Source organism: Polypterus senegalus, chromosome 14 (assembly GCF_016835505.1).
Source record: "Polypterus senegalus isolate Bchr_013 chromosome 14, ASM1683550v1, whole genome shotgun sequence".
Taxonomy (NCBI): Eukaryota; Metazoa; Chordata; class Cladistia; order Polypteriformes; family Polypteridae; genus Polypterus; species Polypterus senegalus.
Genome location: NC_053167.1, coordinates 128,693,367 through 128,721,095, shown reverse-complemented (window position 1 = coordinate 128,721,095; position 27,729 = coordinate 128,693,367). Strand labels below are relative to the sequence as shown.

At 35.4% G+C, this 27,729-nt stretch overlaps 1 protein-coding gene across 5 annotated transcripts in view; it reads left to right on the top strand.

The window, feature by feature from the left end:
• Window positions 1-27,729, top strand: part of lepr (leptin receptor) — a 275,136-nt gene that overhangs the window by 154,224 nt on the left and 93,183 nt on the right. For 4 of the 5 annotated variants that reach the window (XM_039735320.1, XM_039735323.1, XM_039735319.1 and 1 more), the window contains 4 exons: window positions 3,532-3,737; window positions 14,578-14,717; window positions 16,531-16,675; window positions 21,438-21,497. In XM_039735320.1, coding sequence (XP_039591254.1) covers window positions 3,532-3,737; window positions 14,578-14,717; window positions 16,531-16,675; window positions 21,438-21,497 — 551 coding nt within the window. The remainder of the gene's footprint in view (window positions 1-3,531; window positions 3,738-14,577; window positions 14,718-16,530; window positions 16,676-21,437; window positions 21,498-27,729) is intronic. The other variant, XM_039735322.1, reaches the window with a different exon arrangement.

Below are 27,729 nucleotides of genomic sequence, written 5' to 3'. Positions count from 1 at the left end.
CATGCAGTGAATACACTTATCTTATAGTTTTCCTACTCTTTTTCTGTACGTTTAGCATTGATTTGCTCAGAGGTTGATGCACTTGCTGCTTCATGAGCAGCTCTTTTTTTCTCCACCCTAGCGGCCCACTTCTTCGCTTCTTTTGTCGGCATCTTTTTGGATAACAGAGAGCTGCTGCTATCAGTAATGATCTTGTAGGTGAGGTCAGACCTGCTTGAATTGTACCACAGGTTTTTATTTAAAACAATTAATATTTGAGTAGTGCAGGGCCAGTCTGTAGTGTGCATGAACAGAACCCAAATGGTTAATGTGCATGAAATTTATTTTTGTATTGAATACACCCTCAATAGGGTGCTTATCCATTACAGGGAAACCATAGAATGTAAACTTTGAAACATTCAAGTGAATATACAACAGCACCAGTGTTATCAGTCTTCCCACGTCTACAGTATCAATTCAGCATATTGTACACAAAGAAACAAAGGTGACACAGCTGTAGAAGGTTTTTAAGTGTAAATGCTGTTATTTGCTAATAATTACTGTAACTGCCAGATCTGAAGTGACACAGTAACACAACAACCATGTAGCCTCTGTTAAAGTCTAAAGAATGACTTTAGCTCAATAAGCATCTTATAGCAGTATGTGCAATTAGATATTAGATATGTGTGGTTGGTTTCTTGTGTACAGCTTCAAGTTTGCTGTGTCTTTTTTGTAGTGAGGTGACTATAACTGTACACTACTCTAGATGCAGTAGTTCATTATATAGTCTCAGCACATCCCTTGATCTAAATTCAGTAGTTTTTACAATATAAGCAAATATTTAATGTGTGCTTTTGATTGCTTAGGTGATGACAGTGTTGTGTTTTTTCAGCTCTTGCTTCTGTTAAGACAGTGTCACTTATCCTATATTTTATATGTAATGTTTCTTTAGCCTAAATATATCACTTTGCTTTTTGTATGTTAAACTTCGTTTCCCATCAGTTCACCTAAATCTAAAGAATGTCCAGATCTTTCATATTTATTTTTGCGTGGTCTCCACAGTACCTGCTATTGTTCGATTTTCAGTATAATTTTCAAATATAACTATATTAGAACCAATGTCATTAACATAAATTAGAAACAGTAATGGTCCAAGAAGTACAACTGGAGAAAATGATTTGCAAGTATAGTAATACACATTTTAAAATAATGAAAATACAAAACACTTTTTACAGTGCATTTAACATTTTTTGAAAAACTTTAATGAATTTGGTTTATTAAATTCATACAAATGTGTCCTTAGCAATTCAAATTTTGGAAATATTTTATTATATATATTTTGGAAATTAATTTATTATGTCTAAAAAACTTGTTACCTCTATGAGGAAATGTTTCACACAGTATTCCAGCATAAAACAGAGCATGTCAGAGAGATTTCCTTCTTTGTCAGCATTCATTCTCAGACCTACTTAATCCAGTGAAGAATACACTGTGATATTATGTTGTATATTCCAATTTGTTATTATCGTTTTTTTTTATTACTAATCAGGTAATAAGCACTATAATCAGAGTTTTTGCATCCTAGTTTGTTGTCAAACTTTTGGGCTTTTTGCATTTATTTTTGTGGCTTTTTACATTTTTTATTCTGGAAACACCATTTTGTGTTTTGTCTTTTATGTCTTCTTCTTTCTCTTCATCATTTCCCACTTCTGTGGCCTACAAAACCTTTCCATACAGCTCTGTCCTGCGCCTCCCCCCCAGTTAAACTCTTTTATTTTCAATTGTTTTTAAATTTATATTTTCACCTTTGCTTCAGCCTCCCTCACTTTCTCTTCCTCTGTGCTTCCATTCCCATCACTCTTTCGCCTACATATTCATTGTCTCTCAAATGTCCATATCACTTCAATCTAATTTCTTGAACTTTCTTAGATATCTCTCCAACTTGTATTGTACCTCTGATCACCTCATTTCGTATTCTGTCCCATTTTGTAACTCCACATATCCATCTCAGCATTCTTATTTCTACCACATCTAACCACTCCTGCGGTCCCTTTACTGCCCATGTCTTCTCCATACAGCATTGCTGGTCTTACCACTGTCTTTAACCTTCTCCTTAATTATTCAATAACCAGTAACGGTGCACTGCATACCCTTGACTTGAGCATTTCTAGTCTTCATCCTCTTTCTCTCTACGTTTAACATTTATTTGCTCAGAGGTTGATACGCTTGCTGCTTCCAGAGCAGCTCTTCTTTTCTCCGCCCTAGCAGCCAACTTCTTCTCTTCTTTCATCAGCATCTTTTTGCGTTAAAACTGATTAAGTCAGTGTTTGTGTTGCAATTACTTAGTACGTTTTCCTTCATTTTTCACTTAAGTCTTCAATGTGCCTGAAGAATGATTTAAGATATGAAGAGGTAGAGGAAGTGACGGCAAAAGTGGTAGGGATGAGAATGTCAACTCTACCCATGCAACACCCTGAAGCCCACTGCCGAGATTTGATTCTAAAATAAAAAGAAGAATAACCTTGGAGGTCAATCATCCCCCTGAAAGCGGACAGTAGACGTCACGTAGTATATGTGTACCAAATTTCGGGTCAATAGGTGAAACGGTTTGCGAACTACAGGTGATTTAAAATCCTGGATGGAAAAATGAACAGCCACGGTAGCATATTATATGAGAAGATACAATATTCCTGATACCTTCTTCCATTGTTCCACCCACACTAAACTCTGTGGGTTATCTCTGCATCTAATTCTCCATCTTGGGCTACAACTGATTCTAGGTATTTAAATTTATCCACTGTTTTCAATAGTTATGCAGGCTAACTTCTTATTCTTGATTGTCTTTAAACCTCAGATATTGTGCCTCTTCCTATTTATCTTCAATCCTGTTTTGTCTTTTATGTATTCAATGCTACTGTAGTTCATGATGGACTTTGCATGCCATTGGCCAGTAGCATGACATATTTAGTCAGAACTTGTTGTCTTAATAAGATGACAGCACACCACACTCAGCATCCCAGCTTTTGGATTCACTTTAAAGGTAAACATTAAAAGCAGCATTTATTAGGGGTAAATTAAAAAGAAGTTTACATTACTGTATTTTGATTTTGACATTTCATTTTGTGTTTATGACTTTGATGAAAATATCAAACTTATGTTTTAACTTTACTAAAACACATTTTTTCATATAAATGCTTATGGTCTTTCTCCCCTCAAAATAATAATAATTTGGAGACTACAAAATATATTTTAATTCTGTTAAATGTATTGAATTGATTCTACTAGTATAACCTCCGCCCCCACATCGCTGAACTGTGAAAAAGCAGGTATTGAAAGATATTTATATGTTTTCATATCCTTAATATTTTAGTTCTCTCCAAATAGGCAATAGGTTTATCAACAAAATACATGAAGCCATTTTACTAGAATTATTCACAAAATCCTGTTTGGGCTGGTGTATACACAAGTCTGCATAACACTATACAAGTCAAAACCAACCCTGTAGATTTTTGATTAGCTTATGTTATGTTATTATTTTGTTTTATTTTTCAGGTCTGATGTATCCCTAAGAGAGTTTCCTGAGAGGTATGAAAAAGCTAGTTTGACTCCTATACAAAAATCTTGTTACAGAAATGATACCTTCAACTGTGATATACATCTTCTGAACCTAAATGACACCTACTCCCTCTCAGTGAAATTATACATTGGTCAAAGCTCATTTGAGTCACCCATGATGGAAGTTAATCCAATGCATATTGGTAAGTTTAACATAATAATTGGTAATAGTTTTCCCTAATTTCCTGTCGAAATCCTCACATATTTAGTTTTGTTTTGTGTCCAGTTTTTTCCTGCTTTGTAAACTTGGGGAATTAACCTCTGAATTGATAAACTAAAAAAAGCCTCATAAAAAGTTCACAGTAATTCAAGAATACAGTTAGCTCCATAAATATTTGGACAGAGACAATTTTTTCTCATTTTGGTTCTGTACATTACCACAATGAATTTTAAATGAAACAACTCAGATACAGTTGAAGTGCTGTCTTTCAGCTTTAATTCAGTGGGTTGAACAAAAAGATTGCATAAAAATGTGAGGCAACTAAACCATTTTTTTAACACAATCCCTTCGTTTCAGGGGCTCAAAAGTAATTGGACAATTGACTCAAAGGCTATTTCATGGGCAGGTGTGGGCAAGTCCGTCTTTATGTCATTATCAATTAAGCAGATAAAAGGCCTGGAGTTGATTTGAGGTGTTGTGCTTGCATGTGGAAGATTTTGTGAACAGACAACATGCGGTCAAAGGAGCTCTCCATGTAGGTGAAAAAAGCCATCCTTAAGCTGCGAAAACAGAAAAAACCCATCCGAGAAATTGCTACAATATTACTAGTGGCAAAATCTACAGCTTGGTACATCCTGAGAAAGAAATGAAGCACTTGTGAACTCAGCAACGCAAAAAGACCTGGACGTCCACGGAAGACAACAGTGGTGGATGATCGCAGAATCATTTCTATGGTGAAGAGAAACCCCTTCACAACAGCCAACCAAGTGAACAACACTCTCCTGGGGGTCAGCGTATCGATATCCAAGTCTACCATAAAGAGAAGACTGCATGAAAGTAAATAGGCAGGGTGCACTGCAAGGTGCAAGTCACTCGTAAGCCTCAAGAATAGAAAGGCTAGATTGGACTTTGCTAAAGAACATCTAAAAAAGCCAGCACAGTTCTGGAAAAACATTCTTTAGACAGATGAAACCAAGATCAACCTCTACCAGAATGATGGCAAGAAAAAGGTATGGAGAAGGCGTGGAACAGCTCATTATCCAAAGCATACCAAATCATCTGTAAAACACGGTGGAGTCAGGCAGTGTGATGGCTTGGCTGCCAGTGGCACTGGGACACTAGTGTTTATTGATGATGTGACACAGGACAGAAGCAGCCGAATGAATTCTGAGGTGTTCAGAGACATACTGTCTGCTCAAATCCAGCTAAATACAGTCGAAGTGATTGGGCGGCATTTCATGATACAGATGGACAATGACCCAAAACATGCAGGCAAAGCAACCCAGGAGTTTATTAAAGCAAAGAAGTGGAAAATTCTTGAATGGCCAAGTCAGTCACCTGATCTTAACCCAACTGAGCATGCATTTCACTTGTTGAAGACTAAACTTCAGACAGAAGGACCCACAAACAAACAGCAACTGAAAGCCACTGCAGTAAAGGCCTGGCAGAGCATTAAAAAGGAGGAAACCCAGCATCTTGTGATGTCCATGAGTTCAAGACTTCAGGCTGTCATTGCCAGCAAAGGGTTTTCAACCAAGTATTAGAAAGGAACATTTTATTTCCAGTTATTTAATTTGTCCAATTACTTTTGAGCCCCTGAAATGAAGGGATTGTGTTAAAAAATGCTTTAGTTGCCTCACATTTTTATGCAATCTTTTTGTTCAACCCACTGAATTAAAGCTGAAAGTCTGCACTTCAACTGCATCTGAGTTGTTTCATTTAACATTCATTGTGGTAATGTACAGAACCAAAATTAGAAAAAAGTTGTTTCTGTCCAAATATTTATGGACCTAACTATATGTAAACTTCATGCCTGTTTTTTGTAATGTTGAAAGACACCAGCCTTCTAAGGAAGTATAGTCGGCTCTGTCCTCTCTTGCATAGAGCATCAGTATTGGCTGTCCAGTCCAATTTATCATCCAGCTGCACTCCCAGGTATTTACAGGTCTGTACCCTCTGCACACAGTCGCCTCTGATAATCATGGGGTCTAGGAGGGGCCTGGGTCTCCTAAAATCTACCGCCAGCTCCTTGGTTTTGCTGGTGTTCAGGTGTAGGTGGTCTGAGTCGCACCATTTAACAAAGTCTTTGATTAGTTTCCTATACTCCTCCTCCTGCCCACTCCTGATGCAGCCCACGATACCAGTGTCATCAGCAAACTTTTGCATGTGGCAGGACTTCAAGTTGTATTGGAAGTCCGGTGTATATAGGCAGAACAGGACTGGAGAAAGTACAGTCCCCTGCGGCGCTCCTGTGCTGCTGACCACAATGTCAGACCTGCAGTTCCCGAGACGCACATAATGAGGTCTGTCTGTAAGATGGTCCACGATCCATGCCACCAGGTATGAATCTAATCCCATCTCTATCAGCTTGTCCGTAAGGAGCAGAGGTTGGATGGTGTTAAAGGTGCTAGAGAAGTCTAGAAACATAATTCTTACAGCACCACTGCCACTGTCCAAGTGGGAGAGGGATCGGTGTAGCATAAAGATGATGGCATCCTCCGCTCCCACCTTCTCCTGGTATGCGAACTGCAGAGGGTCGAGGGCGTGGAGGACCTGTTACCTCAGGTGGTGAAGCAGCAGCCGCTCCATGGTCTTCATCACATATGACGTCAGAGCGACAGGCCTGAAGTCATCCAGCTCACCAGTACGTTATACCTTTGGGACTGAGGTGATGCAAGATGTTTTCCAAAGCCTTGTTCCAGGCTCAGGTTGAAGATGCGCTGTAGAGGACTCCCCAGCTCCAACGCACAGGCCTTCAGCAGTCGTGGTGATACTCTGTGATTCAGCCATGAATGAATGGAAAAACATCATTTGATCTAAAAACAAAATACATTTCTGGCCGGTAGTCATTTTTGCAGGTCCAGAATGTGATTGTGTTTTTACACAATAATATAAATGCAGAGCTGTGATTTGTTGCATTTTTAAAATCAGCTTTGACTGATTTAACTTTTTTTTCAGTCAAGAGTTAATATTTAGTATATCTATTCAGTTAAACTTTATAGAATGACTTCATTAAATTGTTAGTGCCTGAATAGTTTGAATAAATATGCCAAAATAAACAGATTTTTAAGAACAGATGGACACAGATACAATGTGAGTAACACACACTTTATAAAATGCTCAGTGTAGATGGCATGAACAAAAAGAGCTTCACTGAGTCTTTTATGTGTATATTTTATTTGCATCTTTCTACAGTGCCTATCCAATGAAAGCACTTAATCTTCATCAAATATCTATTTTTAAGCATAAACAAAAATGAATAGGAAAAGGTTTTTGCAAAATTAAAAACTAATTAAGTCTTCAAAAAAAAAACTAAAATTGAAATGGTCTAGAGTTACTGTATGTGTTTCTATGAAAAAATAGTCATTACATAAAAGAACACCATTTTTTTATCCTAGCAATAAAAATGCAGGATAATCCCTACATAAGAGCGTTTTTATCATAAAAAAGTCTTTTAATATATGGGCCAGCAAAAAGAAGATGAAAACTGAGCAGAAGATAAAAAACAGGAATGCAAGACAAACAAGATTGTAATTTAATAAAAATGCACACAAAACCTAGCAGATGTTGCAAACAATTACTGGATACAAGTCTAGGAGACACTGTATTAAAGATGAAAACAAACTTTTTTTTTGTAAATGATTTATATAATGTCTAATCCAGTTTTGATACAAGTTATTTTATTTTAAAAAAAACTAACTACAGCAATACACAAAATATGGGTTATTCTAGCTGCTACCAATAATGGTAATGAAATAAGTGCTAATGCTATTAGATCAAAATTTTGAAAATTTAAAAAAAGTCAAAGCTCATCACCATGATTTCAGTTATAAAACATCATGAACATGCACATAACATTTAGCATATGCTTTTCAAAGCTTTTACAGTGGTTGATACCTAGTGGAATAATTCTTGACGTTTGAAAAAGCTTTACAATAACAACCTAATTTACCTCTATTTATATCAAAATGGATGACACTTTTAAATATTTAATCACATGAATGCAAGAACAATTTAATGATGTCAGAAATAAAAATGTGTCTTTTGTATTGGTATTTGTCTGATATGAAAATAATGAATGTTGTACTTTAAAAGTAGCCTTAAGAATTGGTCTTTCATTTCACTAAAAAGGTGGCATTTCCGCCACTAAGTGACTGAATTTGTAAAAGAGGGCAGAGGATAACTGCATGATGTGTGCCCCATGGCATCTCATAACACATGGAGTAATGTGAAGTACGTCAAAAGCATTAAAGAGGTCCTTGTTTATTGATTGTAAACTACGCAAAGGAGAGATAAGCAAAGGCAAATTGAATACAAATTAAAAAAATCAAGGCAATTATTCCAAGGTAACTGTTGTGGCATTATCCTTCACAACTTTTGTTTCTCTCTCAACTTTCTCTCTCTCCCTTCCTGACCCTAGCTTTTCCCTTGCATCATTGATCCATTGCTCCAGCACCCCTCGCTTCTATGGGCTGTGCCATGAATTAGCATTAAACACCCTCTTGGTTTTTCTTAAAGTAAGTCTTGAAATCACTTTTGAATTTGGGGGAACACCTGTAGCAACTCTTGATGACTCCGCCTCCTGAAACCTTCAGTTGCCATTAAAGGGAAATCTCTCAGGTAGTTACAAATTCTGTAAAAGGAGCAAAATTGTGAAAAAATTGTAATCTGAAATTTTGCAGAGAATGGACATAAAGTTTCTGATAGAACAGGACTTGTTGCTGACTAATGCTGGACAACAGCAAAAGAGATCAAAAATATCAATGAAAAAATCTCATGTAACTCGTGTTGCATATTCCACACGTCAGGTCATTCAGACATATGCTCACAATGAGCAAAATGCATGTATTTATTGATAGAATATTTAAAAAAAATAAATCCGGAAAATGAAAGTAATCCACAAAGGGGAAGCCCCTTCACACAGGATCACACTTTTGAATTAAAATCGGGACTCTTGACAAATGAATGAAGGGAGGAATTGGAATTGAAAAGCGCAATTCTGTGTGGATGAGCTTCCTGCTTGTTGGGATTTTGACAAGGTGGCACTTTGGTAAGGGCAACATTTGCATGCAGCAGTATAATATTATATGATAATAGTACCAAAATGAGTGTTAATCTGACCCTTAATATTTACATACATATCCAGTTTATTGTTCATATAATGCCTTTAAAAATTTAGTTTTAAAGGTTTCAAATTCACCGCAAGCTGCAAGGATCAGAATATTTCATGCACAATTATGAATGCATGATATTTTCCTTTTTACCTATCTATAAATAATAAGACATTACTGTATTTGTTTTTCATTAGCGTTTTCTTAAATTTTAATTAAGTAGATAATCCTCTGTGGAAGAATTTCTAGCTTATCACATAGAGTGCATTATCTGAACAAAGACATGCAAAGTACTAGTATTTCTTTACTGGCAAACAAAGTAAGTAATTCTATCACTTATAACATTAAGGAAGCTAGGTATTACACTGCAATACTAGATTTCATGGTAGACATAAGAAGAAATCTCCCCAGTAATTAGTATTGAAACTTCAAGAGAACAAAAGTTTAATTAGAAATTCAACGACACGACCTTCTAGCATTAAAATTGAAGATCGGCATGGCCAAGGTTACAACAACAGGGCTAACATGAAGGGTATTTCTGGTGTCCAAAGAAGAATTATGGCTCCCAATCCTAAAGCCTTCTTTGTGTCTTACTCCAATCACTTTATAAATCTTCTATTCAACAACACGGCATCACTTGGTTGAATCTCCGTTTTTTTTATTCATTTAAGAGTTATTTGTCTTTTTCTCAAATTTGATTGTGAATTAAAAAAGCACATTATCTTCAGTGTGTGTACAACTAGATGGGAAAGTCATATAGAAGCTAGTACACCATTGAGGTATGAGTTTGAGACTTGCCTTTATAGAAATATATTCCCATAACCAAAAAGGATGCTGAAACTATAAATAAAAGTACATCACTTGCCGATTAAAATTTCTAGCTACAAACGTATTTGCTCTGTTTGTTTATGATAGGAGTGGACAGTATGGCCTAAACCCCATATTGTGTTGTATGCAACTGAACATTGTGACTTTCATTTTTATTAAATAATACAATAGCGTATTTGTACTGGATATACTTTTCAGACAAAAATTTTGTTTAAACAAATTAAACATGTTTTACTGTTTAATGAATAAAGTAATCAACACAGATGCTCCTCCTATCCTTCGAAATGTTTGTTAACACTCTGCTGCTCAAACTAACTCAACTGTAGGTGTTAACCTCTCTTGAATCAAAAAAAAGATTAAGTTTCACTATCACTCTCTCTCTCTCTCTCTCTCTCTCTCTCTCTCTCTCTCTCTCTCTCTCTCTCTCATTGTGGTCACTTCTGCTAATCAAACTGTGTAAGATGCAGATTGAGATGTAGTTTGCATTCACAAACAAATACATCTGATTCATGTAGCACTCAGGGTAATTATCTTAAAGCTCTAGACAAACTTATCACACACAGTTCACATGAAAGTTCATGCACAAAATATTATTTTAAAGACATGAATACAACATTAGGTGTTTTTGCATGAACATTTTCTGGTTTATATTTAACATTTCTAATCTAATCTACTATTACCCACTACTAGTTTATTGCACATACTTTTATCCAAAATTAATGCTGTGTCAAAAATGTTAAAAATGCATAAAAAAATCTTAGAGAATGTTGTTATTCTTACAGACGGGGGTAGATTACAGTAGTAATCTATTTGTGGAAATGTTTTGCTTTACAATAGAAAGTGATACATCTTTTGAAACATAGAATAAGAAGAAATAAACAATTTAATTCTGAGGAAGAGAATGAGTCAGTTTTGCATGCTTTAGAAGGCTTCAAAGTAATTAAATAATTTGTTAGATTACCTATTACTTTTATAAAAGAAAGATTTACACAACTGGAAAGTGCAATCAAAGCCAAACCACTCATCTACATGAAAATATAAATACTATGTAGCTGAATAGTGCCAGCAAGTACTCTGGAATGATTAATCTAAATTTTACATTTTTGAGTCAGACATACAGTATTTCACACATAAAATACCTGAGCAGTGCAACATTAAGTGTCTACAGCCAAGAGTAAAGAATTTATTGAAGTTCAGTGCAGGTTTGGGGGCTGAATTTCTACAAACAGATTAATTAATTAAATATTCACAATACTGATAAGTATATGGAGATTCTAATCTACTGTATTATATGGTTCTATCAAACACATGGCCAAGGTCATAAAGATCTGTCTTCAACAAAAGACTTCTGTAGTTCTGCCGTGGATAGTATGGCCTCCACAGAGACCTAATCTCAGAATTATTCATACTGTCTCGTATTCTCTGGAGAGGTAGAAACAACCAAGACAGCCAGAGTCTGTAGGAGAACATGGCAAGTTCTCTAAGATGCTTGGAGCAAACTTCCAGTCAATTTTAAAACTGCATGATAGTGGACATAATAGAATTGATGCAAAGGTAAAGAATGGTTACACCAAATATTGAGTTGATTTACAATTAAATAAAATATATATATATATATATATATATATATATATATATATATATATATATATATATATATATATATATATATATATATAAAATTACAAACATTTATAAAAGAAATACATTTATGATTATCTAAACATGTATACTGTACATTATCCCTTTGCTTTTAGAAAGCATGTCATCACCCTGCAACTTTTTCATTATTGGACAGTTTTTGGAAAAACAGTGGCCCCATTGCTTATTTTGATAGAAAAAATAATTTATTTCCTTCTTGTTGGGTTTTTTTTTGGTGCTTACAGAATCACACAATTACATTTATTATTTTGCTGAGATACATTGTAGATTGCATGTTGCTAGAGAATCACACAATTACATTTATTATTTTGCTGAGATACATTGTAGATTGCATGTTGCTAGAGAAGACCAAATTTGGCCTGAATGTTTTGCAGAAACCAAAACTAAACCCTAATTAAGCATTTTATCAAATTTCCTACTGACACTTTGATTAATTTGTAGTTTCTATCATAATAAAAACTAAATTTGCATTAACATACAGTGCCCTGGGTGGCAGAGTAGTGCTGTGGTTAGTGCTTCTACATATTTCCTGCATTGTCTTGGTTTCCTAAACACTCTCTGTCTTTGAGTTTACACATTCTATCTGTGTGTGCCTATGTTTTTTTTTAGCATATCATTAATTACCAGACTGAGAGCTCACACATGCAGGCTATCCCTGGAATTAAATTCTTCGGTCAAATGCCTCTGTGACCAAATGAAAGTGTAAATTCCAAGTGAGGTCAAACTGGCATTTTCCCAAGTCAAGACACAACATATACAGTATGTGAATAATTTGTGTAATATGTGTAAACAAAGCTAGAAAAATTAAATGCATAAAACATACTGGGATCATCACATACATACATACATTTCAATTTGAATAAAGTAGTCAGAGACTCTTGCAGCTCGCTTAAAAGTTTGTTTTTTAGAGGTAGATATTTGGAATTTATCATTTTCTGAAATAAGGAAACATTTTTGCAGAAATTGTTGGATCAGGTTACCACCAGACAAAGCCAATTTTCAAGCAATTCACGCCATAGCCACTACTTTGAAGAGAGTGGTGGGTTTAAGCAGCAGAGGCAGATTATAACATGGCAGCTATCAGACTAAAATGTTTACAGTAAAAATGCAATGACAGATGTCTTTGGATCCTTGTATCTTTGCATTTGATTACACTGTTTTTTAGTTTTTCATTTACCTTAAGTTTCATGCATTAATGTGTCATTGTGATTTGAGAACATTGTGCAAAATAATATTTAAATAGGACAACTACAACACTCACAATTTATTTACTTTTAGGTCAAAAACAATAATGCAGTCAAATCACTTTGGACCATTTGCTTACCCTTCAGAATCCTTGTTTCCTTAAACAGAACCAAAATGTGAATGTTGCCAACATAGGAGATTGGTGTGTTGCCCTGGTATATGAAAATGAGGAAATCCCAGTAAATTTCTGTTATGGTTAACCTGATTTACTTGTACTATGTGAGAAAGAAGCTTTTGTTTCTTACCAACAATCAGCCTTTCAGAAGCCAATTATATTTGCATTCATTGCAATGTTAATATTCAGGTCAGAAGGCATTGGAGTGCACCTTACTTCCAAATATTACCAAATATATAAAACTAACAGCTCTGACAAAATAATTTGAATTGATTGAATTTCAAGGCACTCCATGACATTAAACACAGCTTAAACAGAAACTGTAAAGATACTAGCTCTGCTGGATCTGGACTAGATGTGTCTTCTTTAAACAGTAGTAATAAAATGAACAGACTGAAAAAGCAGCCATCGAGTTGCTTCCTGCTGGCCCAAATGACGTGTAGAAAACAGCATAGAGCTGCTGCTGTTCTTTTATTGCTGATTTTATCTTGCCAAAGAAAACTGGTAATTCTAGAAATCAATATAATTATTTCAGGTACAACATGTCTTATTTAAAACCCAAACCTAACAACAAACATGTAAATGCATGCTAACTGTGGATACAAGATAATTATCCTCAGGCAAGAAAGGATGTTTACTTAAGAGGGAAGCCATAGCAACCGAACACTAGAATTTTAGAGGATGATTTATAGTGTTGTTTGATTTGTAGATAGAAAATTGTTCATCTTGTCAAACTTTGAATGTTGTATTTTTTTTTAAAAACTGTTTTCATTTAAAAAATGCCAAAATGATAAAAGAGTAGTTTTGTAGTTTAGTGCTTGTAAAAAATGTAAAAGACTCCAGTTACTATGTGAACATAATTGGAACACACACCCAGAAGTGGTCAGCCAAATGATCCTAGTTTCAGGTTGCAGAATTCCATATTCCTTGACTGGATTTCCAGTCTCTGTCTTCATGGCATAATAATTTCTAATAAATAACAGATTCCAGATAAGAACTTAGACCTTTCTTAAACATTCATATTTTCTATATATGAGGTAACCAGCAAGAACATTGCTAGACAAATACAGTAGATTCTGAATGCATTGTGAACAATATTGATCAGCATATATCACCTAATCCAAGTACTCCTAGACTGAATAAGTTGTACATAACTTCTGTGGGTAACCCCTGTACTACAAAGAGAAAATTTTAAACAGCACGGCCTCCAAATTCCCCAGATCTTACTCTGATTAAGTGTCTGTGGGATGTGCTGGAAAAACGAGTCTGATCCAATAAGGACCCAACTCGCAGCATACAGGACTTAAAGGATCTCCCGCTAGAATCTTAGTGCCAGGTACCACAGGAAGCCTTCAGAGGTGTTGTGGAGACTTTGCCTTAACGGGTCAAATTTGGCAGCACAAAGTGGACCTACACAATATTAGACAGCTGGTTTAAATGTTGTGGCTGATCGGTAAACAGAGCATTAAAAAAGTAAGCAGTATACAATTACATGTAAACATTAAGGCAGGGTTAAATATATTGAGCCTTTACCAATGTAAAGCATTGGATTAATGCTAATATCCTCTTTTTTTAAGAGGTTAATTTTGAATTTTTAAATCTGCTGCTAAACCATTCAATTTGACATGTGAATACTTTTTTTTCTTTATGCTGTATTATTCAGCACATACTTCACAGATTGACAGATTCACTTGTATTTCACTGTCACCATACTTTACACACACGTAGTAGTTTTTAAATTTTGCATGATTTTTTTGAAATATTTTGATTTTCTTTCACTTTACAGTGTTTACTCAGTAAAGTTTGCTCATTCCATGCTTGCTCTTCAGTTTTAAAAATAGCACATCATGTTTTTTACACAGTGAAACCTCATCCTCCACAAAGTCTTCAGTATGATTTGAACATGAACTGGCAATTAGAGCTAAGATGGGAGAAACCTGAGCCCACACCATATGAATTACAGTATGAAGTTCGCTGTTCTGCAGATGGAGAACATGTCATGGTATAGTCTTTCTTGAAATTATATTTTGATTCATTGTGGCACTGTTTTCTTTTTATTTTATTTTCTTGTTGATAAAGCATATTTAAGGATATACCCAAAATAAATTAATGTTTTTCAATATTTCATTCAGTACATAAATACTATGAAGTACAGGATTGCATAAAGAAGACAAACCACAGGTTCTGGCCATTCTCAGGTTTTCTGGTATTTTTATTTTAAATTCTTCCCTACAGTTTCAAAATAAAAATAAAAAAACAGTTTTCTCAGTCTAACATAAAGCTGTTGGTGTGCCCTCTCCTATGTGCAATATGCTGATTGTATAGCCAGATGCTCCCAGCTAAGAAAAGGGATGCATCCCTGTCCCATTCAGGTAATAAACTGAAGCTTTCTCTGTGCTCTTTATTTACCTTTTCCTGAGGGTGTAGCTTTTGGCAACGGAGTCTTTTGACATTCTGGTCTAATGGGAATTGGGCAAGTATTTTCAGGCGATACCAAACTCTTAAATCCATCACCTATAGGGGACAAATCTGAATAATTGGGGCTGGACAGAAACAAAAAGAAACAGCACAACTATTAGCATTTGGAAGTTTAACTCATTCTGCATTTATTTTATCAATTTAAACTAGGGCCTACTTAGTGACTGAAACCAAGCTATTTTTGCACAGAAACCAAAGAATACCTCAAGCAGAATATTCATTCAGAAGGATGTAGCATTAAAACTGAGAACACCCTGGATATCCAAGTCCCAATGGCACATATAGCCATTATCTATAAATGCTTCTAAAAATAAATAATCTAAATGAAGTACTGTATGTAATATAAGTAACATGTTTGAACAGTAAACAATTATTTAGCATTGTTTAGCAAACAGAAGTTTTCCTCTCTTTTTTTCAGCTCCCAAACACAAAATGTACCCAATGTCATTCCATTTTTAAAGGAGGACATTTGATTTATGAGTAATATATGGTATGCTCGGCCTCTAAGACAAGCTTTATAAATAAAGTTCTGCTGCCTAGCAGGCTCTTAAGAACCAGTGCACTAGCATAAGATGTAATATAAAGAAAGTGCTACAGTAACTTCACTTTGAGCTTAGCTCCTCACAGACATAAAATCTTTGGCTTCCCTGCTCTTCTTGTGATGAGGTAGTAAAAATATCTTATTTTAACTATCTCAGTGCTGTTTTTTTCCTCCCACTATCCAGTGTTTGTCTTGTATTCTCATTACATCTCAAGCCTTATTCTGCTCCTTGTAAGAATTAGTTTTAAACAGCATCTCAGGAGTTGCTTAAAGGGTCTTAGGTAATTATGTTTGGATACAAAGACACTGACCTAGTTCTCCCAGTACAAGCACCCAGTGGCCCTGCACACCTAAATCCTATACAGATGCATCACACCCTTGTACTATTCTCCTACTGGTCAGGAGGTTTTCTGTTCCTTTGTCAGATTTCCATAGCCTCTTTTTCTCAATTATAAAAGATTAGGAGATCTTTGAATATTCTGAATTAGGTCACTTCTGCCATCAGCCATTTTCAAGCCTTTTTATTGCCTCTAGTAGTTTGGGTAATCTATTCAGTTCACTTCCAGAATTACAGAATCTGTTATTTATTCTGATGAACATTGGGGTTTTACTTCTGGGACACCCATCCTAGTGACTGGCTGTAAGGCTTTTATCAGTTTTATAATATTGTTCTTTTTTCAATGTGGAATAAATATTTCACCTGTTTTTCTACTATAATTTTTAAACATTTGTTTTTTACTTTTATTTTAAAAGCTTTTACTTAGCACAGAGATGTTCTTTTCTCTTTTGGTTATAGAGCAAAAAGGTTTTGGTTGACACATTTGTGGATCTCCATGGTTTAAAAGCTGGTGTCAACTATACAACAGATATACGCTGTAAATGTCTAAGGGGGCCTGGATATTGGAGTGACTGGAGCAGTCCTGTTTATGTAAATGTGCAAGGTATGTTAATGTACACATAAAGAGAATTATATATTTCTGTCAGTAGCATTAACTAGCATTTACCTAAAAAATAAGTGTAATCTCAGAGCCATTTTTTGCCACTCAGATTTATTTTAGCAGAAAATAGTTATCCTTGAAGTATCTTTGAATATACTGATTTGGGGACATACTTCAAACATAAAATGCTAAAACAAACTTTTAAACTAAGAATTGGTGACTAGTGGTTAAGGTATTATTATCTGTATGGTAGGATGATGCCATTTCATTCCCTACACTGATTGTGTATTGTGTTACCCCGGGCAATGCTGCAGAACTTGTTAGTGCTTATAATTGCTTACAATACATAAATAATAGAATTGTAGTATGTCTGTAAAGAACTATGAGATGGTATTAATCTACTTGTTCCACCTATTGTGACTCTCATCTAGCTGATAATATATTTGGAAATTAATTCTTACTCTTAATTATGACATTTGCTTTATAATTGTGTTCATACATTTCCACAATGCCTAACAAAAATTTAAAATGATAAAATTCATGTAGGGATTCCAATTTATTTCTTTAATGTCACAGACAAGCGCATGTTAGGCCACTTAGTGTTTTTGAATTAGCCATGTGAATGTGACTGTATGCATAAGTAAGTGCTGTGATGGACTGGCATCTCATTCAATTCTGGTTCTTACCATGCAACCAAATCTTCTGAAGTGGATTCAGCTCGAGTTCACCTCAAATTAGATTAAGCAGGTTAAAGTTATGTCATCACTGTGTCGGAGAAGTATGTATAGTGTACTGAGTGTAGATTTTATATTTCTGTGTTTTTTGTTTTTATTTTAATAAATTATAAATGTTTTAGTTGGCACAGTAGCCCAGTGCTTATTGTTCCAGGATCAAAGATCCAGCTTCCTGAGTTCAAACTGTGCATTCAGTTATTGTTGATGTAGAGTTTGCATATTCTCCCCATGTCTGCACAGATTTTACTCCAGGTTTTCCTTTCACATCCCCAAACATATACAAGTTAAATTAGTTCACAACTCTAAATTGGTTCAGTTTGTGGCTGTAATAATACTGCAATTTACCAGTGTCCAGCCCAGGTTTGTTTCATGATTTATGCTACCAGGCTGTCCAATCTGAAAACTCCATTAATTAAATGCTGCCATATGCTGAAAAATGCATGAGGAGTTGTTCTCTGAATAAATTTAATTTTCTGTAATGTTAAGTATTACAGAATATCTGTTTTCCAATTTATTACAATTTTTTGGGTTAGGACTAATCTAATTGACAAACATGCAATGTTTTAAGGCTATTAGGGGTATATATTATACAGTAGGCAAGTAAAAATGCTTGCTTATTAAGGTTGAATCAGACAGTAGTTCCTTAACATATGGCTTAGAGAATTGGGTGCTTTTTGACAGGTGTCACAGATACAGTATAGTTCTAATCTTGCATAGATTTGGAAAGTCGTTTCTATGCTTCTGAGATGAATTAAGTCACATCTCACACTGATTAAAGGAGAATGTTTTCAATCCACAACTGATTGACATTTACTATCTGAAAATTGTACTGTAAGGTGTTATTCCCAGTTCAGTCTTAGACTATCTAGGAATGTACTTTGTTGAAAGCACTTTTATATTATTTAAACTTATTTCAGTCATTAATAATAAAAGTTTGCAATTAAGGCTTTATGTGTAATGAAAGGGAATTTTTGGTGAGGGGTTATACTTAAAGAAAAGTTGTTCAAAAGATGAAAATGTAGTATTGATATTCAAATCTCTAAGATCTCAATATCTAACATGCCATATTTTGAATACTGAAAATTTAGTATCGATATTCAAATCTCTAAGATCTCAATATATAACATGCCATATTTTGAATACTGAGCAGTGGAAAAATAAATTCAAAAAACTCCTGTAGACACATGATGACAGCAGCACATCCCGCCTTCAATTTTTCGCCAAAATTTGGCATTTTTATATTTATGTTAATGATATTTTCCCTTATAAGTAATGTAAGATGAATATAGGACAACATTTAAAAATCTTGTCCAATACATTTTGTAAAGCTGCTGAAACTGAATTTAACCTTTCTCTTGTGTTAGGGTCAGCACCGACCCGTTTTACTTTTTAAATGCATAAAACTACTACCTAATTTTGTTTATTGCATCAAGGCTTTTTGACATTGTCAGGAATCTGTATTTAATTAAAATAAAGCAAAAAAAAAAAAATTGTACTAAATTATAAAATGCTTTGGTGAAAATTATTACCTTTGTGTTGGTAGGGTCAGTTTTGACCCAGTTATAATTTAAGGTAATAAAGTAATAGTTAGGGTCAAAACAAAAATCATAAACACACTTTGAGGGGCTTCTCTCTTTGCCTGTGTGTCTCCTTACCTGAAGAAACTAGAGAAAAATCTGACGAAATTGCTCCCATCAGGGATGTCTGGGAAAGGTGGGTGCAGCTCCTTCCACTGATGTTCAACCCAGGGCCAGAGGTAACAGTAGATAAACGTTTTGTCTCTTTCTGTGGAAAATGCCCTTTCCGGCATTACATGCCTAGTAAGCCAGGGAAATACGGCATAAAAATTTGGGCAGCCTGTGATGCAAAAACCAGCTATGCATGGAATCTGCAGATTTACACAGGCAAACATGCAAGTGGCATTCCTGAGAAAAATCAAGGAAAACGTGTAGTCCTCGATATGACTACTGGACTGTGGGGTCACAATATCACATGTGACAATTTCTTTACCGGCTATGACCTTGGACAAGAACTTCTCAGGTGGAAACTTACCATGGTGGGCACAGTAAAAAAAAATAAACCTGAGCTGCCTGCCGAAATTTTGCCGGTGAAGGACAGGGCTCCACTTTCTTCAAAATTTGCTTTTACAGACACCACCACGGTTGTTTTATATTGTCCAATAAAACACCGGAGTGTGATACTTATGTCCACTTTTCACAAAGACGCAGCTGTGTTATCAGCAAGTGACAAAAAGCCCATAATTATCTTGGACTATAATAAAAACAAAGGTGGAGTGGACAACCTGGACAAGCTGACCACCTACACTTGCCAGAGAATGACCAGGAGATGGCCAATGGTTGTGTTTTATAACATTCTAGACATGTCTGAATACAATGCATTTGTGTAGTGGACCCATATTCACCTAGGGTGGAACTCAACCAGAAAAAACAAGCGGAGAATGTTTCTTGAGGAGTTAGGAAGTTCCCTTGTCAAGGCACACATTGAGCGAAGGGAACGGGTGCCCTGGGAACCAGCCGCTGCAGCCTTGGTCAGACAGCTGCAGAGTTCACGTAGCACTCCTTCCACACTATCAGCAACACAAAGAGCATCAGTGCCAGCATCCTCTTCAGCCAGCACTTCCTCAACATCAACCTACACAGCCACAGCCACAACCCCACTGAGGCCACCTGATTCTAAAAGAAAAATTTGTCAGGTCTGCCCTAGACATAAAGACAGAAAGACGAACGTACTCTGCTTCTACTGCAAAAAATATATTTGCTAAGAACACACTAAAAGTGTCACTTATTGCCACACATGCATCTAAATGCACATGCATGTTCTTGCACACAAAGACGTTTTTTGGAACTAGTGCCTCATTTCTATTGGTTTGATTTGCTTGATTGTTTGTTGTTTGTTTGACCTTGCAAATCCACATTTTGAGATTTACTTGTTTAGCTTTCCATTTATATTAAAGTTATTTTTGAAAATACTTTTTTGCCTTTTTCTTTGAAATAAATATATATGGGTCAAATTTGACCCATAACACCATAGATGTTACTATAGTAATTAATATTATAATAAAAAATATATATAACAAATTTATTTAAGAGTTGTGTTCTAATACCCCTCAGTAATAGTCAGGTAACATAACAACCTTTTATTTATTTAAATAATTCTCTTGAGGTTCATTTAATCATTTTTTAAAATTGAAAACAAGAGGTATGCCGTTAAGTAAAAGTTCATGAGGTCACAGAAAAAGATGTGAAAAAAAGAAAACAAGAATCGAAAATATGAAAAATACATCTATTGAAACCAAAAGAAATTAACTTAAACTACATTCTGTTACTAGAAAAATAGAGTTAGATAAATGTCGATAAAAGTTAAGTAGGTATAATAAAATATGCATCTATGATATATCATTAATTAAAAAAAGAACAAATTGGTATTAGTGGGCTCCTTCAAAAAAACGTTAGGGGGGCGCAGTTAAAATTGTTATGAAAACTCAGGTCACAAATACTTAAAGGTTGAGAAACGCAGCAATACGGGGTGCCACCAACAGACCTTTAGACACAACTACCTCAGACACAGTTCCACTGTAAAATAGTGTAAATTTATATTAAATAACAATACCTTGAAAGTCCAACACAATACACCATAAATAGTACTTTCCCATCTCCACCCACTCCTTCTTTGTGAGAGTAGTCCTCTTCCTCCCACCTCTGGCTGTGGTGATGCGCAACCTTTTATGTTGGATCTAGGAGTACTTCCAGTACTATGGCAATACAATGGTGAAGCACTTCCGGATCACATAGAAGCTCGACAAAACAGACAGGACCTCTACACCAGAGCACCCTGGTGCCACCCAGGAACACCGACAGAGCTGCCCTTTTGAATTACAAGTCCCTGGCAAATCCCACAAGCATCCAAACTGTGACCAAGCCAGAGGAACACTGCCTGTTGTGCTGTGGGATGAATTGTTCATGATACCTACACCCCTTTAAGTCCATCCATTATTCCTTCTCTCCACCTAGGATTAGAACTGGGAACTATTCCAGCCAGGCTACACCTCCATGTGTTCCATCCATGGCCAGGTAAGGCATCACATTCCATCCCAGTTTGGACGGCTGTTCATCCACTAAGGCATCTACAGTAGTTTCTGGACCTGCATAGTATTCCAAATGTAGTATTTTTGTTTATGTTCTAATACCTTATTCATAGTTTAAATGACACAATGTACTGTAAATAGTAGGTGTTCATTATCTGTTGTGGTGGTGTAGAACTTGGACTGTGGAACATTAGTATTTTTACAGAGAACTTTGGTAGGCAATTGAGTGTGTTCTTCATCAAACTTCAAGACAAAGATGATTAGTTATTTTATCTTGCTCCTTTTGTATTTTCAAATTGTGGGAAAAATAAGGTATATTTAGTTATTTAGATAGCCTCTGAGAAAGATGTAAAAGATATCTCCTGCATAGTTTCAGTTTCAGCAAAACATCACTCACGTGTGATGTATATTTAAGAAAACCATTATCTTTTATGGTGGTTCAGTAGCTATTATTGCTGCCTCATTTATTGAGTGTTTTAGGTTCAAATCCCATGTATTGAATGTGTTGAAGCTTGCACATTCTTTCTGTGTATATATTGTATGTGTTTTACTGCAAACACTCTAATTTTCCTACCACATTCTAAAAATATGGTTATTGGATTATTTGATGATTCTAAACTTTCATATGCAATGGAGTGCTGTCCTACTAAGGGTTGGTTCCTACTTTGTGTCTGATGTTGGCAGCATAGCTGTAGCCCCCCTTCACCCTTGAATCAGATTTAATTACTCTATAAAATAGAAGAAAATGGGCTATGAGCTCCATAATAAGAAAGCTTAACTATTAACCAACCAAACAAGGTTAGCAGACTGAATGGTCTCCTTATTTGTGTCTTAAGTTCTTAGTGTATCAATATCCCAACTAACCTAAAAGTCGAAGACTGGAAACATTAGAAAGATTGTTCTTAAAGAAAAAGTACCTTACATATGAACAGGGTTTTCACACTGACCTTTTTGGGCAGTAAATTCTCAAAGCAAGGAAACACAATAAAGAAAAGATCCACAAACTACAATGTGTTGTGCTCCTTCATTCTTCCAGCCATCTTCTCTTTGTAAACATCCATCCATTTTCCAACCCGCTGAATCTGAACACAGGGTTATGGGGGTCTGCTGGAGCCAATCCCAGCCAACAAGGCAGGAACCAATCCCAGGACACACCACAGGACACACACCAAGCCCAATTTAGAATCGCCAATCCATCTAACCTGCATGTCTTTGGACTGTGGGAGGAAACCGGAGTGCCTGGTGGAAACCCACACAGACACGGGGAGAACATGCAAACTCCACTTAGGGAGGACCCGGGAAGCGAACCTGGGTCTCCTAACTGCAAGGCAGCAGCGCTTCCACTGCGCCACCCTCATTGTAAACATGGTATTTGTTAATCAACAAAGTTTCTCTCTTTTGTTAAATACCCTCACTGACATGTCCAAAGCAGCACAAATAACTTTAAAATACTTCTGTTATGTATACACATTGCAAAAGTGTGAAAGAATAAAAAAGCACCTACCATTTTAGACTTTAGTCACCTACTTTCTGAAGTGACATGAGAAAACATAATGCAAACAGGCTAGATATTGGAACAAGATGGCATTCTCATAAATGTGAAAACATTATTTTTGTCGTCATGTCTGTCTGTTGGTCTGGCCATATGGAACAACTCTACTCTTAGTGACCTCGTTTCATTAGAATTTGGTACACTTATTCTTCAAGCAAATTTGATAGTAAAGTTTCATTTTCATTTAGATATGTCAAATAGAATGCAATTGCAAAAACTTACTTGAAAAGCAAATTTCAAAAACCATGTGCCTTTAACCAGAGAAATATTTTGTGAGAATATTCTGTTCCTTGAGAGAGTTTTTTTTTCAACTTCTATATTTTCCCTTTTTGTATGTACGACAGCCGCTCCTGATAATAAAACAGATCCCTAATACAATTTAATTACATGTCAGAGAGGTCACACAAGCAGGCAGACTTTAATATAGATTTCAACTCTAAATAAGACGGTACCTTCTTTATGTTTAAGAATTACACACTACAATTAGCCATAGACCATATTTAACCAACAACTAACAATAGTCTGAATCTGGTGTCAGGGAAAGCTGTTTCAGCCACCACAAGCCTGTATGTGCTTATTTTCTAACTAAGCGATATTGTAAAATACTACTAAAATGATATGTTTATTCTACTAATACATGGAATTACTTTCAAGTATCAGTTTTTCTTTTGAGTATTGTTCATTGTTACAAAAATACTTACTATAAATGTGACTCTGTCTTTGAAGTAAGCAAAAATTAAAAATACAGTACTACACTTTTCAAACAGTAAAGTAAATATACCTGACTGTTACACCATAAATATAGTTCCTGCTATGTTGTTATTCTAAAGCTATTAACAGTTTTTCCTAAGATTGTAACATATGATTAATATATTCACTTTCAGAAAGTGTAGAAATTAGAATACAGTGACATTATTTAAAAGGATTATTACACGGAATCATAGTCAAATTGAATCTATCAATTTTCAGAAACGTCTCCAAATGTATGTATAGTACACCAAAAAAGCAATTTTTGTTATAAAATATAACATTAGTTCATGAGCATATGATTTCACAAATAAGGACTTGAAGTAGAAAAAGTCTTTCCTTTAATATATACTTTGGTAAAGCTGGCAGAATTTTAGTTTCTAAATCCTGTTCTTGTTTTCAAATACTTTAGCTCCACAGAAACATCTGAATACCTTTTAAATTTATAAACAAATCAATACTGACTGAGACTTTGCTGCATTCCATAGTGAGTTTGATCACATAGCCAATTACTATATTTTGTAAAGTGCATTGTTGTTCACGGAGCTGTAAATGAACCTTCTTTTCTCTGTACCCAGAATATTCATGGAAACACTTAATTATATAAAAGATCTTGTATTGGATTTTCATCTGTCTTTTGAGCCACTGAATGCTTAAGTTAAACAAAAAAATCATCCTAAAATAATTTAAAGTGCCACAAAGAAATAGGCAAGCCGTGTCTGAGGAGATATGCCTTCATGAGGTGCTGGCCCAGACTTTCTTTGCCACTGGTGCTTTTTTGTCAGCTGTGCAATAGAATAAGTTAGATGTCTTCCTCCAGCATCAGCTCATCCTGCGTGAGGCCACAAAAGGAAAATCAGTGAATGACTGTGTCTATTCAAATCCTTTCCCAGTGTATATTTGAAATCCTTCCGTTTAAAAGACATGCTTGATCTATATATATATAACATAGCATAAACATCCATCCATCCATTATCCAACCCGCTATATCCTAACTACAGGGTCATGGGGGTCTGCTGGAGCCAATCCCAGCCAACACAGGGCGCAAGGCAGGAAACAAACCTTGTACAGGGCGCCAGCCCACCTCAGGGCGCACACACACACAAACACCCACACACTAGAGACAATTTAGAATCGCCAATGCACCTAACCTTTGGACTGTGGGAGGAAACCGGAGTGCCCGGAGGAAACCCACGCAGACACGGGGAGAACATGCAAACTCCATGCAGGGAGGACCCGTGAAATGAACCTGGGTCTCCTAAGTGCGAGGCAGCAGTGCTACCCACTGCGCCACCGTGCCGCCCATAGCATAAACATACAAAGTATAAATCACAGTGATCTTTTAATTATATTTACTGCTCACCATGTGTACCTTTCATTTTCATCTTACGTCTAAATTAATATTTCTCTAAGTACTTCATTTTTATTGCTCTCCAACACTCAAAAGGTGTGTAAGGTCAATTGACAGTTCCAAATGGACCCCTTGTGGATAAGTGTGTGGCTTTTGATGGACTGGTGCCCTGTCAGGGTTTGGTTCCTGCTTTCTGCCCAATGCCATCAGGAAAGGATTCCAACATTCCTAATTTATGTTAAAACTTTTTATATAACTTAATATGTCAATAATCTAGTGACAATAACCAGTCATTTATTACAGTTTATCAGCATAGCTGTCAATTTATCCTTTATGTTATGGAGAAAGTACAGTTCTCTCCTGCATTCTGAGACATTTTTCTTACTGTTGTATAACGGTGTCACAAACATGTCACAAACAAAAAGAGGTGTGACCTTCACTAGCCTAATGTAGTAGTTAATGCAATATTTATGTATATTGTTTTATCTGTCTATTTTATAGTTGTAAATTATGCACACTATGTTAAAGGTTTTCTTTTAAATTTTCTTTGGGAAAGTTTTATATTTTACTTTTCCATCTCATTCTTTGTTTATATGATGCATTAGTAGCTGTCACGTGACCGCATTTTTCTCGCCTGTTACATCACAGGATGTGAAGGTATAATTAGGGCAACAGTTTTAATATGTCTCATCCTTCAGTTGGATAAAATTCAATAAAAACAATACTAATGTTAGTTAGCTTTCCAACAAGCAGGCCCTAGTGCTAGGTCTCATTTCATTTTAATGAACTCATTTGTTTTGTTTGCCTTATCATTTTGCCTCTTAAAGGTCTGACTAGTTTACTCTCGTTGAATGTTTTTAAGCTCATGTAGTCATGTTCTGGTTATTTTTCTCCTTCTCACAATATTCCTCTTATTGCATACTGAGGGATCATGAGTGACCCCAAGATGATTAATGTGGTGACAGAAATTAAGCATTTGAGAAAGGAGGAGCAAATTGAATGCACTCGCTGCTACTGTTCAGTATGAACTGAATGAAGTCGATTATTTGAATCAAGTCAGTAAAGCTTGGCAAACCTAGGTGAAACTAGCACACAAGAAATATATAATTGTATAACATCTGGCTCACATAATCAACTCCTGGTTATTTTTCTCCTTCTTACAATAATCCTTGGACATTGAAGTCTTATTATCCTGCCCAGATACAGCATCACCCCAGGCAGCTAAACCTCTTATACCACATGCGTAAGAGTGTGTCCTGCATTTTAAAGTTCAAAATACTTTTAACCTTCAAAGAATGGAAAAATACCTTTCAAGGGAGAAGGACCATCAAGGCTGGTTTTATAAGACACTGCAAAACAAAAGTATCTCTATAAATTAAAAATGTATTCAATTTAGCAAATAAAGGGCAAAATTAAGGCAAATGGGTTTTGCCTAAAAGAGTAAACCAAAACTAACATATCCCAATACATAATTCAATAAAATGCTGTCCAGAAAAAGAGAAGCAAACGTCCCAGAACCACAAAAAAATGATACAACAATATTTCCAACAACACATAATAATCCATTAAAGGGCCAACTGCCTAGTCTCACATATAAAGGCTGAATTGGAATTCCAACCAGAAAATACAAGAAGTGTAGGAACTCTACATTAATATTAAATAATTAACGGAAATGCCATAATCAAATAGAAAATAATACTACTCATAGGGAGTGATCCTTGGCTATAAAATAACACTTACTCTGCTGGTCAGAGTTATTACAAGAATAACTTACACTTAGTCCTAAAGTTTTAATATGAAAAAAAATCACTGTACTGTGTGCATATGATAATAAATTGCAGCTTGAACAGGGCTTTCAACAATTAAATATTTTTGTTTCCAGAAATCACTAACTTTCACAAACGTTCTCAGGAGGTTCTGCTCCCTTCAGAGGGTAAAATTCTGAATAAAGTTATACCATAATGATGTAGTGTAAAAGTACAGTATATAAAGGTTTTTGAAGAAAGCATGGAAGCTCTGAAATTTAAGTGGTATGTTTAATGAAGATAAAGGAGTCAGTTCAGCGATATGAGAGTGATATAGATGAAACATGACACATTTTACTATGTTGTGATTTCTGATGCTTAAAGTATCAATGACTTCAGTTTTTATTGCTCTGTCTTTACTATTCAAAAAGGTGTGCTGTAGACAGACGTCTCCATCTTCAGTTTAAACAAACTGGGTTTCTGTTAGTAATATTTCCATTTTCTCTTTTGTATTTAGGATAGGGTCTTCCCTATGTTTGGAAAGTTAAAATTACCATGATCACTATGTCTTCTTTAATCACATATATTATTTCATTAAATAATATGCTATTGCCCACAATTTTAGAATTTGTCCACCTGTTTTAGACTCCAGTAACCCAATCTCTAGTGTTTTTTTTTCCTGATTAATTTAACCCATAGTGATTCTTATTTGTTCCTTTCTTCCAGACTGAATTTGTGGGCCTGACTATTATTTTTAATAAATAGTGTTAACACTTCTTTGTCAACTTGTGTAGAGGTATTTTGCAAATTTTGAGAGGATAAT